Raw genomic sequence first — 17309 nt, forward strand, 5'->3', positions numbered from 1 at the left:
TCTGTGTGTGTCTGTCTGTGTGTGTCTGTCTGTGTGTGTCTGTGTCTGTCTGTGTGTGTCTGTGTCTGTCTGTGTGTGTGTGTGTCTGTCTGTGTGTGTGTGTGTCTGTCTGTGTGTGTGTGTCTGTCTGCGTGTGTGTGTGTCTGTCTGCGTGTGTGTGTCTGTCTGCGTGTGTGTGTCTGTCTGTGCGTGTGTGTGTCTGTCTGTGCGTGTGTGTGTCTGTCTGTGCGTGTGTGTGTCTGTGTGCGTGTGTGTGTCTGTCTGTGCGTGTGTGTGTCTGTCTGTGCGTGTGTGTGTCTGTCTGTGCGTGTGTGTGTCTGTCTGTGCGTGTGTGTGTCTGTCTGTGCGTGTGTGTGTCTGTCTGTGCGTGTGTGTGTCTGTCTGTGCGTGTGTGTGTCTGCGTGTGTGTGTCTGTCTGCGTGTGTGTGTCTGTCTGCGTGTGTGTGTCTGTCTGCGTGTGTGTGTCTGTCTGCGTGTGTGTGTCTGTCTGCGTGTGTGTGTCTGTCTGCGTGTGTGTGTCTGTCTGCGTGTGTGTCTGTCTGCGTGTGTGTGTGTCTGCGTGTGTGTGTGTCTGCGTGTGTGTGTGTCTGCGTGTGTGTGTGTCTGCGTGTGTGTGTGTCTGCGTGTGTGTGTGTCTGCGTGTGTGTGTGTCTGCGTGTGTGTGTGTCTGCGTGTGTGTGTGTCTGCGTGTGTGTGTGTCTGCGTGTGTGTGTGTCTGCGTGTGTGTGTCTGCGTGTGTGTGTCTGCGTGTGTGTGTCTGCGTGTGTGTGTCTGTCTGCGTGTCTGTCTGCGTGTCTGTCTGCGTGTCTGTCTGCGTGTCTGTCTGCGTGTCTGTCTGCGTGTCTGTCTGTCTGCCTGTGTGTCTGTCTGCCTGTGTGTCTGTCTGCCTGTGTGTCTGTCTGCCTGTGTGTCTGTCTGCCTGTGTGTCTGTCTGTCTGTGTGTCTGTCTGTCTGTGTGTCTGTCTGTCTGTGTGTCTGTCTGTCTGTGTGTCTGTCTGTCTGTGTGTCTGTCTGTCTGTGTCTGTGTGTCTGTCTGTGTCTGTGTCTGTGTGTCTGTCTGTCTCTGTCTGTCTGTCTGTCTGTCTCTGTCTGTCTGTCTGTGTGTCTGTGTGTCTGTCTGTCTGCGTGTCTGTGTGTCTGTGTGTCTGCGTGTCTGTGTGTCTGTGTGTCTGTGTGTCTGTGTGTCTGTGTGTCTGTGTGTCTGTGTGTCTGTGTGTCTGTGTCTGTGTCTGCGTGTCTGTGTCTGCGTGTCTGTGTCTGCGTGTCTGTGTCTGTGTCTGCGTGTCTGTGTCTGCGTGTCTGTGTCTGCGTGTCTGTGTCTGCGTGTCTGTGTCGGTGTGTGTGTGGAGCCAGCACCTCCCCATCAGCCCGCTCTCATTTGTTTTAGAGTTGTGTTATTGTACCTGTGTAGCCAGGCTCGGCCAATCTGCACTAAGCTTGTTGCTGAATTTCTCGTGTTTCTGTTTATTTCCAGCACGCACACGCACTGGAATGTCTGAATAATCATCTGCAAGAAGGGGCTCGAGCTCTGGATGTGGGCTCTGGAAGTGGCTACCTGACTGCCTGCATGGCTAGAATGGTGAGTGAGGGGTGCAGGGTCACTGCTCAATGGATACACCAGGTGAGGAGCAGGGGCTTGCTCAGCTGCACCCTATTGGAATTGTAGCCTTTCATACTGGGCTGACAACCTGCAATCTCTACAGGCACAGCAGATAATGGGAGCACCACCAACCCTGCAAGTCACTCCACATTCTGGTTTGGAAATATACGGATTTGCTGGAGGTGGTGGGGGGATGGAGGGGAGGAATGCGTGGTTGAGGGAATAATCGGGATCTGTGTTTATTACTGCACACTCCTCCTGCTCTCCATTCACAGATGGGAGCCACCGGGACAGTGGTTGGAATCGACCACATCCCAGAACTAGTGGAACAATCCGTTCGCAACGTGGAGTCAGATAATGCCACATTGCTCAGCTCAGGCCGGGTCACACTGATTGGTACGTGATGGGGGTTGGGCGGAGGGTGGGGAGGTTTGGTGGTGGGCACATGCACATGTGTGAAACGGGAAAGAAATGGGAGAGAGAGAGAGGAAATAGCCGTGAGTCTGTACTGCCAAAAATATACTGTTACCCACGATTATTCCAATTCCCGGCACTGAGCCCACTGTCTTGAATGTTATGGCTCTTCAAGTGCTCATCCACATACATTTTAAAGGTTGTAAGGTTTTCTGCCTCATCTATCATCCCAAGCAGTGCATTCCAGACTACCAGCCTCTGAGCGAAAAATGTTTTTCTCTCAACTTCCTGCCTTTCACATTAAAATTCTGTTCCCTTGTCTTCAACTCAGGGAAACAGCTGCTTTCTATTCCGACTGTCCATGCCCTTTTAATCTTATACATCTGTAACATGTCTCCCCTCAAGCTTTCCTGCTCCAATGAAAACTACCTGAGCTTATCCAACCTATCTTCATTGCTAAACCACTCCATCCTGGTGAATCTCCTCTCCATCCACCTCAGTGCAATCGTATCCTTCCTAGAGTGTCGTGACCAGAACTGCATACAGTAATTCAGTTGTGGCCTAACCAAAGTCCTGTACCGATCCAGTATGACCTCCCTGCTCTGATGATAATCTATGCCATGGCTGATAAAGCCATGCCTGTGCCTTCCTCATTCCCTGATTAACCTGCCTTCAAGAATCTGAGGACAAGCCTCTGCAGATCCCTCTGTTCCTCAGAGCTTACGAGTGTCCTGCCATTCATTGCCTTTGTCTTGTTTCTTCTTCCAAAGAGCATCACCTCACATTTATCAGGGATAAATTCCATTTGCCACTGACCTACCTGACTGACTAATCCGCTTATATCCCCCTATAACCTGAGATCTTGCACCTCACTGTCAACCACCTGGCCAACCTTTGTCAGCCGCAAACCTACATAGCGTCCTTCCACTTTATGTATATCATTTACAAATAGGTCAAGCAATAAGGGACTCAGCACCGATCTCTGTGGTACCCTCCTGCAGACCGGGCTCCATTGTGCACGCAGGTGAAAGTGAGGACTGCAGCTGTTGGAGATCAAAATGGAGAGTGTGGTGCTGGAAAAGCACAGCAGATCAGGCAGCATCTGAGAAGCAGGAGAGTCGCCATTTTGAGGAGGAGGGACTTGTGCCCGAAATGTTGACTCTCCTGCTCAGATGCTGTGCTTTTCCAGCACCACACTCTCGACTCCATCACACTCACAGCCTTCTACCACCACGCTCTGTCTCCTGTCAGCCCAGTTTTGGATCTAAAACAGGGGAAGGTTTGAGCAATTGTGGGGAGGTGGTGTTGGGTTAGACTGGGTGGTTTTAGGTGGCAGAGAGCAAATGCAAGTAGTGGTGGTACATGCAGTGGGTGCGTGGAAGGGCACTTACCAGGAATGGGGAAGGAGTATTGCGGTGTGGGGATATTCTCAGCCTCTGAGGAGAGGTTCATTTGGGGCATGTGAATCCAGTCTGGAGTGAAGCCTGGAGCAGGTCCTAATACTCACTCCTCACAAACCTTGTCTTGCAGCGGGAGATGGTCGCCGTGGTTACCCAGAAAGAGCGCCCTACGATGCCATTCATGTGGGTGCAGCTGCGGCTGTAGTTCCTCAGGACGTAAGCGAGTCTCTGTTTCTAGAATCTTCTAAACCCTGCTTCAGAGATCCTCACAGTCTGTTAGCAAGGAGAATTTCGGCTGCATCAAGCTCAGAGTCCTTGTACACAAAGTGTTCATACTCCACAGAGAGTTCACTCAAAGCATAAAATAGAAGTGGAACAGTACTTTCTTATTACATGACATTCTGCGCTTGCAATAATTCCTATGTTGAAAGCATCATACTATCGTTGTTTTTATTGAGAAGTCAGCCATTGTTTACGGAGAGGAACCCATGGTCTAACCAAGACAGAAATGTTTGCATTTAACTTCACTCATTACATTTTGCCTCGACCATCAAAATCAAAGCTGACATTGTAATATGGTACCGAGGGAGTGCCGCACTGTCGGAGGGTCAGTGCTGAGGGAGTACCGCGCCGTCGGAGGGTCAGTGTTGAGGGAGTACCGCGTCATCGGAGGGGCAGTGCTGAGGGAGTACCGCGCCGTCGGAGGGGCAGTGCTGAGGGAGTGCTGCGCTATCGGAGGGTCAGTGTTGAGGGAGTACCGCGCTGAGGGAGTGCTGCGCTGTCGGAGGGTCAGTGCTGAGGGAGTGCTGCGCTATCGGAGGGTCAGTGCTGAGGGAGTGCTGCACTGTAAGAGGATTAGTGCTGAGGGTGTGCTGCACAGGTGGAGGGTCAGTGCTAAGGAAGTGCCACACTGTCAGTGGGTCAGTGCTGAGGGAGTGCCTGCTCCATCAGAGGGTCAGTGCTGAGGGAGTGCTGCTCCATCGGAGGGTCAGTACTGAGGGAGTGTTGCACTGGTGGAGGGTCAGCACTGATGGAGTGCCGCACAGTCGGAAGGTCAGTACTGAGGGAGTGCTGACCTGTCAGAGGGTCAGTGCTGAGGGAGTGCCGCGCTGTTGGAGGTCAGTACTCGAGAGAGTGCCACACTGTCGGAGGGTCAGTGCTGAGTGAGTACTGCACCGTTGGAAGGTTAGGTTGTGGTGACCCTGATGCCTAACACCAGGAGCACCTTGGTACCATTGCTATTGAATGGGAGCCTTTTTTCCACTTGAATCCATCCTGAGCAATCTACCTGTCACAGTTTCATGTGGCCATGGTTGTGCCTATTGACACTCGTGATCACCACGCTGCATTCGTTCCACCTTCACCTTGCCAACACCTTCCCAACCTGTTATGTGACCCTGCCATTGTGAGAGACAGGACAGATTCAGACCAGAACTGTAGATCTCCAGTGAACTGCTGTGGGTCATCATCAGCAGCAGAATTACTATTATCTGTAATCCTATGATTCAACTCTTATACAATCTTCAGTACCATTTGTGACTCCACAGATATTAAAACAGTTCATATCCAAATTCAGCAAAGATTGGATAATATCCAGGCAAGAGCTCGTGAGTAGCCAATTTGAACCTCATGTGCCAGGCAGTGACTATCTCTGACAAGAATAGAGCTTTAACAGGTGCCGCTCTAACAACATTCCGGGATCTTGGCAGCATCAGGATATAATACTTCACTAATGACTACCCCGTTATTACATTCTGTGGGATCTCTCCGTACAGAAATTGGGTGTTGCATTTCCTGCTTTGATGATTCTATAATGGTCCATGAATGGCTGTGCTGTGGACAAGTTGGTGTCTTGAAGTCTCTGCTAAAATGAGAGACAATATTTCTTGATTCAGAGCAGCGTCAGAGACTCTGTAGCCATTCTGCCTGACCCTAGTCTGTTCGGCTCTAAGCCTGTACCTGTTCTACCTGTGCCTCAGTCTGTCTGGATGTGACCCCTGTACCCGTTTTGCCTGTCCTTCAGTCTTTACAACTGTGACCCTGTGCCTGTTCTGAAGTCTCTTGGTCTGTAAAGCTCTGTGACCCTGTACTCGTTCTGCCTGTCCCTCAGCCTGTCCAGCTCTGTGACCCTGTGCTTATTCTGTCTGTCCCTTGGTTTGTATAGCCCTGTGACCCTGTACCTTGTTCTGTCTGTACCTCAGTTGCTGCATCAGCTGAAGCCTGGTGGTCGTATGGTTGTTCCAGTTGGTGCGAGTGGGGGAAGTCAGTCATTACAGCAGTTTGACAAAAAAGCAGATGGAACCATTCTCCGCACCACACTGATGGGAGTGATATATGTGCCCCTGACGGATCGGGACAAGCAGCTAAGAGGGTAGGTGTGCACACATTGGAGTGAAGGTGGGTCACATACTGGGAGGAGGGCCAGGGTCATGAATGTTTGGGGAAGGTGGGGGTGGGGGGGGTGGGGGGTTCACCTATTGTGTCTCATCTGATGGAACTGACCCATGTTTTTAACAACAGTCTGAGATCCCACACAAAATCTCCCTGGGGTGTCACTTGAGGGTCACCTTGCCAGCTGAGACCCAGTTTGTCTGGAGATATGAGCTGGCCACTCTCAATCCCCAGCTCTGCCACAGATGGCACTGCAACAGGCCCTGAGCTGGGGATCATTGGCTTGAGGGAACGTGGGAACCTCAACCGGGAGAAGAGGGATAAGAGGGATTCATTAGTTTTGTGTTGGAGTGAGGGGGGGGGAGGGGGTGGAGGAAAGTGTGGTGAGAGGATACTCTGTGTGGGACAAGAGGATGAAATTAGATTTTGGGGTATGAGAGGGTAATTAATGGGTGGGTGGGAGGTGGGGGGGTGGGGTGAGGGGGGAGGGGAGAGGGAGTGATAGGTGATTTGTCCTCACCTCAGGTGTTTAGATCTTTTGTCCATGTTTGGACCAAGGCTGTCATAAGGTCAGGAACTGAGAGGTCTGGTGCAGCCCAAATTAATTGCATGTGAGTAGGTTATTGCTGAGCAAGAGCAGCTTGAAAGCACTGTCAATGACCCCCACCTCTATTTCTTTGCTGATGATCAAAAGTAGACTGAGATGACATTTGGATTAGATTTAGTTTTGCTTTTTGTGCACAAGACTTTTTATTATTTACATACATGATTCTAATGTGAACGTAGTAAATTTGCAGATGACACCAAAATTGGTGGTATAGTGGACAGTGAAGAAGGTTATCTCAGTGTACAATGGGAATCGTGATCAGGTGGGCTGAGAAGTGGCAGATGGAGTTTAATTTAATGTAAGGTGTTTAATGTGAGGTGTTGCATTTTGTTAAGGCAAATCAGAGCAGAACCTGTGCACTTCATGGTAAGGGAGTGTTGCTGAACAAAGATTGTGGAGTGCAGGCTCATAGTTCCTTGAAAGTGGAGTCGCAGGTAGGTAGATAGTGAAGAAGGTCGAGAGTGTGGTGCTGGAAAAGCACAGCAGGTCAGGCAGCATCTGAGGAGCAGGAGAGTCGACGTTTCGGACATAGGCCCTTTAGCACCTGCTCCTCTGCTGCCTGACCTGCTGTGCTTTTCCAGCAACACACTCTTGACTTTGACTCCAGCATCTGCAGTCCTCACTTTCACTTAGTGAAGGCATTTGGTATGCTTTCCTTTGTTGGTCAGAGCTTTGAGTACAGGAGTTGGGAGATCATATTGTGACTGTACAGGGCATTGGTTAGGTCACTTTTGGATATTGTGTGCAATTCTGGTCTCCCTCCTATCAGAAGGATGTTGTGAAACTTGAAAGGGTTCAGAAATAATTTACAAGGATGTTACCAGGGTTGGAGGGTTTGAGCTATAGAGAGAGGCTGAATAGGCTGGGGCTGTTTTCCCTAAAGCATTGGAGGCTGAGGGGTGACCTTATAGAGGTTTAGAAAATCATGGTTAGGATAAATAGACAAGGTCTTTTCCCTGGCATGAGGGAGTCCAGAACTGGAGGGGAAAAATTTGAAAACGACCTAAGGGGCAACTTTTTAACGCAGAGGGTGGTGCGTGTATGGAATGAGCTGCCAGAGGAAGTGGTGGAGGCTGGTACAGTTACAACATTTAAAAGGCATCTGGATGGATATATTAATATGAAGGGTTTAGGAGGGAAATGGGCCAAGTGCTGGTACATGGGACCAGATTAGTTAGGATATCTGGTTGGCATGGACAATTTGGACCGAAGGGTCTGTTTCCTTGCTGTCCATCTCTATGACTTTATGTTTGCGGGATTAAGATGAGGATAATTAGTGTATGGGGAAGACCCTTTTGATGACATTATGCCTGTCATATTACAGGAGTGACCTGTGAAGGAGGGAGGCAGATTCTTACCAACACCCTGAGAAGGAGCTGACTCTGTGTGACTGACCTACATTGTGTTTTGATCTCAGTATCACTTTCGCTCGATGGAAATCAGTGCTGAGCCTTAGGTTTGGATGGTGGGGTGTGGGGCTACACTTGGATATCAGTGAACTGGTTTGAATGCGCGTGGTCAGTATCATTGACATGATTGTAGAACAACCCACAGCATGCCTCTGCAGTGAAGACAGATTCTACAATAAAACATCTGCTTGGCTCATGACAACTTGAGCACTTCCTGTAACAGTCAGAGCAGCCTACCTTCCCCTCTTCGTCACTCCAATGACACCACCTGGCACCATCCACACCCTCTGTTTCCCTCCCCTGCTGAAAGTTTGAACCTCTTTTGGGAGTTGCCAATCTGTCCAAGGCACCTGGGGGGGGGGGGTGAGGGGGAGGGAATGGCATCCAATTGTACTTCTGGGTCCGAGAGTGGGCAGGAACAGTCAATTCTGTGAGAGCTGACTAATGTTGCAGATTGTGTTGGGGCTGAGACTGGCTCAGGCTTTATGGGTAAAAGGTGAGGGGGATTTATAGCCTCCCAGTTATAAAGGTCTCATCAGAGTGAGCAGGCAGGATTCTTTTTTATTTTTCATTGGATCTGAATTGCTGATTCCTATTTGCCCTTGAGGAGGCACCAGCAAGTTGTATTCTTGGGCTGCAGGTAGATGCACAGTGCCGTTTGGGAGCAATTTCCAGGATTTTGACCCAGCAGCAGTAAGGAACCGGGATATATTTCCAGATAGATTGAGTGAATCCTTAGAGTATAAAGGCAGTAGAAGTATACTTAAGGAAATCAGCAGGGCAAAAAGGGGACATGAGATAGCTTTGACAAATAAGGTTAAGGAGAATCCAAAGGGTTTTTACAAATACATTAAGGACAAAAGGATAACTGGGGAGAGAATAAGGCTCCTCAAAGATCAGCAAGGCGGCCTTTGTGTGGAGCTGCAGGAGTTAGGATAGTCACTAAATGAGTATTTTGCATCAGTGTTTACTGTGGAAAAGGACATGGAAGGTATAGAATGTAGGGAAATAGATGGTGACATCTTGAAAAATGTCCCTATTACAGAGGAGGAAGTATTGGATGTCTTGAAACATAAAAGTGGATAAATCCCCAGCACCGGGTCAGCTAGGAAGCTAGGGAAGTGTTTGCTGGGCCACTTGCTGTGATATTTGTATCATCGATAGTCTCATGAGAGGTGCCGGAAGACTGGAGGTTGGCTAATGCGGTGCCACTGTTTAAGAGTGGTAAGGACAAGCCAGGGAACTATAGACCAGTGAGCCTGATGTCGGTCGTGGGCGAGTTGTTGGAGGGAATCCTGAGGGACGGGATGTACTTGTATTTGGAAAGACAAGGACTGATTAGGGATAGTCAACATGGCTTTGGGCATGGGAAATCATGTCCCACAAATTTGATTGAGTTTTTTGAAGAAGTAATAAACAGGATTGATGAAGGTAGAGCGTTAGATGTGATCTATATGGACTTCAGTTAGGCATTTGACAAGGTTCCCCATGGAACACTGGCTAACAAGGTTAGATCTCATAGAATACAGGGAGAACTAGCCCTAGGGTGGGGAGTCCAGAACTAGAGGGTATAGTTTACAGTGAGGCAACTTTTTCACGCAGAAGGTGGTACATGTATGGAATGAGCTGCCAGAGGAAGTGGTGGAGGCTGGTATAATTGCAACATTTAAAAGGCATCTGGATGGGTATATGAATAGGAAGGGTTTGGAGGGGCATGGGCCGGGTGCTGGCAAGTGGGACAAGATTGGGTTGGGATATCTGGTCAGCATGGACGGGTTGGACTGAAGAGTCTGTTCCCCATGCTGTACATCTCTATGACTCTAGGTCAGGGTGGTGTGGGTGGCTTGGAGCTGAACTTGCAGGTAGTGGGGTTTCCTTGTCCTTCCAGATGGAGGTGGTCATTGGTTTGGAAGGTGCTTTTGAAGGAATCTTTGTGTGATCTATTGTGGCATGGTTTGCTGTTCTGCGACTGAGTGTTGGATGTAACTTCAGCAAGGACTGAGTGCAGGAGTTGATAACCCCTCTCTGGGAGGTGAAACCCAGAATGCCAGACGTTCCATGCAAATTTCAATTTTATTGTGCTTTTTAAAGTTTAGAATACGAGTAACAGCGAGAGAATGACTTTTTCAGATACAGAGGGAAGGTCTTACTATTTGAATCAGGGGCTGAGGCAGCAGAGCTTAGGATGGCCAGAGGACGCAGTGTTGTCCCTCTGGAGAATGCCACAGAAATCCCACTGTCTGTTGGCTCCTCTCCCCAAGCCTTTCACTGAGGCATATGTAGGGGCACCAGGTAGGCTCCTTTCCTCCTGGTACATGCTCCCAGATGTGGTGCATTTGCTCTGATCTTGTCCTCACAGTCATCTCAGCTGGTGGTCCTGCTCCCCATCCTGAGAGAACAAGTAATTCAGCCATCAGCTGGGGAACAAAGCTTCCATCTTTGAGCTCAGGGCTCAGCTAACAATGTCACATTCCTCATTTGTGTTTGGAGAAGATTTAGCAGGTCAAGCCAATGTGACATTGTAAGATGACCCTAATTCAGAGATGGAACAAATCCCAGTCGTAGAACATGAATTAACAGCAAAATTAACTAAAAGCCTTCACAAAAATAGCATAATTAAATGACCCAAAGTACCTAATTGATTCGGATCACATGGATTTGGAAAGGATGGCAGCCTATTACAGTATTAGACCCTCAGTTTGACAGACTAGTTACAGACAGAAACAGGGGACAAATACCTTTAACGTAATGAAAAGAGTGAGCAGTAACAAAAAAAAGTAAATTTTACAGTGGAAGTCTTACCTAGTAGGGTTCTGACAAGGATCTGAGAGTGTTGAAACTTCCCTTTTTTCTACAGTCTATGACAATGGCTTTGATAAGGGGATCGATTGTAGTTAATCCAGGCTAATACAGATATAATTACAATGGCAAAGTAAGTAGTGAAGAGAACACAGATTACCGAGGAAAAGAGACAGGTGATGTGATTGGTCATGGGTGTGGTCAACTGAGTGGTGTGAACGGATCTATTCCAAAAGGAAGAACTTCATTTAAAAAATGACAAATGCTTAGAGGGACTCAATGTTAATGTGTTGGCCCAGCACATCAACTTGGGATGTTGGCCTTTCAATCAAAGTACAAGAGAAAAGAAATCTCACTGCAATGTTTTGAAGATCTGGGTTGCTTTAATGCAAGTGTAACTAAAGTCCACTAGAATGATTCCTGGATAAAGAAACTGCCTTATGAGGTGAGACAGCGAGCAGTATAGGCCTGCATTTCTGAGAGGTATTCTGAGATTGACCTCAATGGAACAGATGGAATTCTCAAGATTAATTGGAAAGAAGCTGTGAGGAAGTTTCCTCTGGGCTGGTGTATGTGGAACCAGGAGGTACAGTCTCAGAATAAAGCTACTGCCACCTCGGACTGAAATAAGGAGAGATTCACTCAGAGGGATGTGAATGCTGAGGCACCCAGTGGAGAGGATACAAAGGGAACTGAGATGTGGAATTGAGGAATCAGCTGCACGTCTGACTCACCTATTCCAGTCTCTATGTTCTAGGATGACGTTTTGCAGATATACACACACACACACACACACACACACACACACACACACACACACACTTGTGAAGCTCAGCTCCATGCATTTTCTGAAAATATATTACTATCAGAGAGCAAGGCTAAGGCAGCTTCAAGTTACTTTTTTGCAAAAAACTTCTTGAAAACATTCTTCTTCTTGCTACTGTCCATGTCTGTGTCCCGGGTGTGGTGCCATGTTGGCATGGTAAAGGTGCTGGTTGACCCTGTGCTCTCTGGTTCCCAGGTCTTGCGTCTGTTTTCGTTCTCTTGTCGGTTGCCGGAGAGTCCAGGCTGCCTTCGCTCCACACACAGATCGGGAGTACTGCCCAGGGTCTGTCTGCTACCTGACAGGCACAAACAGTGACATATTAGGAATACTGGTCTCCCTTACATACAGCAGTAAGGAACCCTGGGCTTAGTGAATAGTGACCCCCTCAGAATGTGGAATTAGGCATGACACTGGGGTCCCTCTTTCATTGTAGTTGTGATCCACTGTGTGTGGTCTGCTTACTGCACTGACAGTATATTCCTGAAAACTACATAGTCTGCAGTTTTGAGGGGTCACTAGAAACAGACCCTCCTTTGGGCCAAAATGCGCGTACAGATACCTTGTAATCTACTTTAATCAATCAGTAGAAATTATCATAGAATCCCTACAGTGTGGAAACAGGCCCTTCGGCCCAACACTGACCCTCTGGAAAGTATCCCACCCAGATTCATTCCCCAACCCTATTACGTTATGTTTACCCCTGACTAATGCACTCAACCTACACATCCCTGTACAGTATGGGCAACTTAGCATGGCCAATTCACCTAACCTGCACCTCTCTGGATTGTGGAGAGAAACTGGAGCACCCGGAGAAAATCCACACAGACTCTCAGTCGTCCGAGGCTGGAATCAAACCCGGATCCCTGGCGCTGTGAGGCAGCAGTGCTAACCACTGAGCTACTGTGCCACTGTATATTTTCTACAGTGTTGGGCATCAGGTACTGATAACCAGTAGCTGTGCAAAAACCCCCTCAGAGCATGGTATAGGTATGATTTTGGAGATTGTACCAGGACCGTCCTTTTGGCATAGCTCCTGCGCCTGGGTAGCTGGACTCTGATCCAGAGGGAATTAGTATGGTTCCTGGGGTGCAGGATGGTAAAGCTATTAGCTGGTCAAACCATGCATGCTGTGAGCTGGAGAGGGTTGGGATACAAGGCACATTACCGGTGTGACTACTGTCTGGTATATTTCCATACTGGAGATTCACGGAGAGATGACAGCACTAACCTGCGTTCAGGCCGTGATACCCCTGCTCCCCACCCATTGGATATTGGTGGGTGTTATAGTAAGTGTGAGGAGGTTTTGGTGGAGGAACTGACACTGACTGCGTGTCTCCTGTTGAGTTACTCTCAACACCGGAATCTGCAAAATGTACAAAGACACATCACGTCAGTGAATGGTGGAGCAGAGAATGTGGTGCTATCACTACACTGCCCACAGTACAGGAACCGTCTCTCATCACGCTGCCATATCAGCCCAGTAATTGTTCCTAATGCTTCGTGATGTTTCAGAACACTCACTAAGTTTTACAAACAATTATCTGAAACATTGTTTTGCCGATGCTGAGGTACCTTTTGTCCCGTTTGTTCCCAGCGGAGGGTCTCTGTTTCTCCACTTATCCCGTTGCCCCCCTGCTCTCTGTACAGACAAATTCGATGAGTTGCTGTGTTTCACTCTGAAAGATGGTGTTCTCCTGTTAAAAACACAGGGAGATAATGTCACCTTCTTATGTTCATTTCACAATCTACACTACCCACATCAAACACACTCGGGATAGGAACAGCTCTTTCTACACAAACACACCTTTAAACTGAAAGTAAAGCTTTTCTACATTAAAATTAGGAGTAAATAGAAAGTAAAATGCCTTTGACACTGTCCTGATCCAACACTCCCAGGACAGGGACAATATGGAGTTAGATAAAGAGTAAAGTACACTGGCGCCAGAGGACACTCCCAAAACATTAGAGGAAGAACTAGTTCTGTCCTGGGTAGGGGGTGGAGTTCTCCCATGAAAATCTGAAATGAACATATTAAATGATAGTGCAAAGGACAAAAATCACTGGTTAGCACTGCTGCCTCACAGTCCCAGAGACCCGGCTTCAATTCCCACCTCAGGCAACTGACTGTGTGGAGTTTGCACATTTTCCCAGTGTCTGTGTGGGTTTCCTCCCACAGTCCAAAGATGTGCAGGTTAGGTGAATTGGCCATGCTAAATTGCCCATAGTGTTAGGTGAAGGGGTATGGGTGGGTTGCACTTCAGTGGGTCAGTGTGGACTTGTTGGGCTGAGGGCCTGTTTCCACACTCTAAGTAATCTAATCTAATCTAAAATATCTCTTGCCCAAAGTAAGACCTTACTTGTCAATGAAAAGTGGTGGACGACAATTGTTCAAAAACCATTTTGTATGAAAGGGTTTCCTGATGCTCAGGAGCAGTTGGCAATGGGCCTTTTTGAATGTGGACATTGAGATTTATAACAGAAATAGTTGGCACAAATTTTCAGAAAGAATGTGCCAACAGGAGTTTAGGATTTACAGACAGGAAGCGTCTGCTGACGCAAGCTCATGACTGATGTGTAGAAGAATGTTATATCACTCATTAAATGGTTGAGTTCTGTTATAGATACATATTGTAGAACCATTCCCAGGAATAGTATTCTGAAGAATCTTATGGGAGTGAAACTCAGTGTCCATAAACGACAATATTCAAGCAGGTTATCAGTTGCATACTCCAGAATGTGACAGTCTGGTTGGATCTGGAACAACTGCTCCTTAACAGGGCACCCATAGAGCATTCCCCCAGATCTGAAGTGGTAACTCTGCTTTCTCCCCACTGATGCTGGCAAACCTGTTGAGTTTCGCCAGCAATTTTGGTTTGTGTTGCATTATCCCAGCACCAAGCACCCCATGATCTCTGTTCCCTTACCTTCAAGGCCTCACCCTACCTGGGAAGTAAATCCTTGTTGGTTCCGGGTTTCTCCTTCTTTGTCGGACTCCCCGTCATGAGCTGGGATTTGGTCGTAAATGGATCACTTTGGAGAAAGGAACAGTGTTAATGTGAGATCCCAGGTGACACCACTCAGTGCAGCATCTCCTCTCGTTGTCATCAGTTGGCTTGGAGGATTGATGGGCCCAGAACGTAGGAATAAGGAGGAAAGGCCAAGAGGATAGAAGGGAACAAACTGGGCTGAGAGACCTCAGAATTGAAAACCAAGGAACATGTAGATCCCAGACAGGGACTGACAGATGAAACTGGGGGAAGGAGCAGGGACTGAGTGAGAGAGAGAGAAAGCTGGGGGAAGGAGCAGGGAACTGGATGAGGAAACTGGAGGGTAGGAGTGTGCTCCAATTTCACCACATTGATGAATTGTGAGATGTTGCTGTCCTGCATGGTTTGGAACTTGCTTTCTCTACCTTTCAGCCTGAATAATAAGCAGAAGCCACGGAGTATTTAAAGATTATCAGACTGCACCACTGAACATGGCTTGGGCTCCAATCAGGAGGCTATAGTTGGCCTCTGATTCTGGGAAGATAGAAACAGCATAGCTTTTGTGCATGATAGGGAATATGCTAACACCTGCATATACATGCAGGAGTGTAGATTGTTGTGCATGTGTGAGATCTAAGGGACAGTGAGATTTGATTCAGCAACAGTTGTCGCACTCACTGTCTGGTTCGCCCACAGGAAGATCAGGTGAGGTCCGAGAGAGGTGGCCTTGTGGAATTGTATTTTGTTACAATTCCTGTTTCCCTGTGGCAGAGAAACTCAAAGCCCTTACATGTAACAGTGTCACCCTGTAACACAGACTCATGGAAAGAGGTACTGTATTTACCAGGAGTGTTGTGGAGACTGCAAAGGACACACATTGACAGCTGACGAGCTCGTTTCATCAGAACCTGGAAGACAGCACAGGAAGAGTCAACAATCAGCTACTGAAACCAGAGGGTTGTAAAATAGTATTGTAGAAAACAGAAATTAGGAGGAGTAAGCCATCGAACCTTCTTTGCTGTTCAGTCTGATCGTGGCTGATCATCTACCTCCGTCTCTTTTCTGCGTTCTCCCCATATTCTTTGATCCTTTTAACTGTAACAATTAGATCCAACTCCTTTCTGAAAGCACTCAGTGTTTCGGCCTCAACCACTTACTGTAGTAGCAAATCCCACAGCCTCCTCTCCCTGGGTGAAGACATTTCCCCTTATGTCAGTCCAAAATGGCCTACCCCCTATTCTTAAACCGTGACCCTTGCTTCTGGACTCTTTGATCACAGGGAATAACCTTCCAGCAATTAACCTGTCTGATCCTGTTAGAATTTTATACATTTCTATGTGACAACCCCCCCCACCCTCCAACCCCATTCTTCTAAACTGTAATGAGTATAATCCTAACTGAAGCAGTCTCTCTTCACATGTCAAACCTGTCCCCCAGGAATTGGTCTGGTAAACCTTTGTTGCACTGCTTCCTTAGTCAGAATGTCCTTCCTCAGGACTGCACATAATCCTCCAGGTGTGGTCTCATAAGGTCTTGTAAATTACAGCCAAACAGCTCTGCTCCTGTACTCCAATCCTCTGTCCATGAAGGCCAACATAGTATTTGTCTCCTTCTGCATCTGTATGTCTAACTCCAGTAAGTAGTGGACAAGGATAGCTAGGTCTCATTGCACCAGTCCCCTTTCCCAATCTAATTCCATTCAAATAACAATCTGCCTGCCTCTTTTTGCTACCAAACTGGGTAACTTCACATTTATCCACGTTATATTTCATAGGCCGCGCATTTTGTTCGCTTACAAGAGAAAGTGATTTCTCCTGTCCACCAAGAATTAGGGTAGATCCAATCAGGCCAATTACAGCCCCTGAAACATCAGTAAAATGATAGATGGGATTGCTAGTAGCACTTAGCAAGACCTGCTCCCCAGAATTCTGTTGCATCCTGCTGGACCTAAAACAGAATTGGTCCAAGATGGGTGAGAGTTGAGAACCAGGCTCACCACTTGCAACCAAGGGCTGGGAATGCACTCTGTCTGAGAATCACAACAAGGCCATATTTGTCTGAGTGCAGCATCAGGGAGCTGCTGATTGGACTTATACCTGTCACACAGGAAGACGGTTGTTGTTGGAGATCAGTGATCTTAGCTCCAGGATATCTGGAGCTAAATTCTTAGCAGAGCAGAGTCTGATTAGAACAAGTCAACATGGATTTAGTAAGGGGAGGTCATGCCTGACAAACCTGTTGGTATTCTTTGAAGAGGTGACAAGTAGGTTAGACGAGGGAAACCCAATGGATGTGGTCTATCTAGACTTCCAATAGGCCTTTGATAAGGTGCCACACGGGAGGCTGCTGAGCAAGGTAAGGGCCCATGGTGTTCGAGGTGAGCTACTGGGATGGATTGAGGATTGGCTGTCTGACAGAAGGCAGTGAGTTGGGATAAAAGGTTCTTTTTCGGAATGGCAGCCGGTGACGAGCGGTGTCCCGCAGGGTTCAGTGTTGGGGCCGCAGCTGTTTGCATTATATATTAATGATCTGGATGAAGGGACTGGGGGCATTCTAGTGAAGTTTGCCGATGATATGAAGTTAGGTGGACAGGCAGGTAGTACTGAGGAAGTGGGGAGGCTATAGAAGGATCTGGACAGTTTGGGAGAGTGGTCCAGGAAATGGCTGATGGAATTCAACGTGAACAAATGCGAGGTCTTGCACTTTGGCAAAAAGAATAAAAGCACAGACTACTTTCTAAACGGTGAGAAAATTCGTAAAGCCACAGTACAAAGGGATCTGGGAGTGCTAGTCGAGGATTCTCTAAAGGTCAACATGCAGGTTGAGTCTGTGATTAAGAAAGCGAATGCAATGTTGTCACTTATCTCAAAGAGGGT

The 17309-nt window shown here is 47.7% G+C and overlaps 2 protein-coding genes across 8 annotated transcripts in view; one reads left to right on the forward strand and one right to left on the reverse strand.

Moving 5' to 3' along the window:
- pcmtl (l-isoaspartyl protein carboxyl methyltransferase, like) overlaps positions 1-8023 on the forward strand; it is a 37528-nt gene extending 29505 nt beyond the window's left edge. For all 6 annotated transcript variants that reach the window (XM_072569379.1, XM_072569381.1, XM_072569383.1 and 3 more), the window contains 5 exons: positions 1475-1579; positions 1876-1996; positions 3545-3630; positions 5616-5785; positions 7737-8023. In XM_072569379.1, the coding sequence (XP_072425480.1) occupies positions 1475-1579; positions 1876-1996; positions 3545-3630; positions 5616-5785; positions 7737-7749 (495 nt within the window). In that variant the 3' untranslated portion in view covers positions 7750-8023. The remainder of the gene's footprint in view (positions 1-1474; positions 1580-1875; positions 1997-3544; positions 3631-5615; positions 5786-7736) is intronic.
- A 1860-nt stretch (positions 8024-9883) lies between these two features.
- sptbn5 (spectrin, beta, non-erythrocytic 5) overlaps positions 9884-17309 on the reverse strand; it is a 275567-nt gene continuing 268141 nt past the window's right edge. The window contains exons 69-73 of one of the 2 annotated variants that reach the window (XM_072569378.1): positions 15278-15341; positions 14390-14476; positions 13019-13140; positions 12675-12809; positions 9884-11741 (exon numbers count right to left, since the gene is read on the reverse strand). In XM_072569378.1, the coding sequence (XP_072425479.1) occupies positions 11515-11741; positions 12675-12809; positions 13019-13140; positions 14390-14476; positions 15278-15341 (635 nt within the window). In that variant the 3' untranslated portion in view covers positions 9884-11514. The remainder of the gene's footprint in view (positions 11742-12674; positions 12810-13018; positions 13141-14389; positions 14477-15277; positions 15342-17309) is intronic. The other variant, XM_072569377.1, reaches the window with a different exon arrangement.

This window comes from Chiloscyllium punctatum, chromosome 4 (assembly GCF_047496795.1).
Source record: "Chiloscyllium punctatum isolate Juve2018m chromosome 4, sChiPun1.3, whole genome shotgun sequence".
NCBI lineage: Eukaryota > Metazoa > Chordata > Chondrichthyes > Orectolobiformes > Hemiscylliidae > Chiloscyllium > Chiloscyllium punctatum.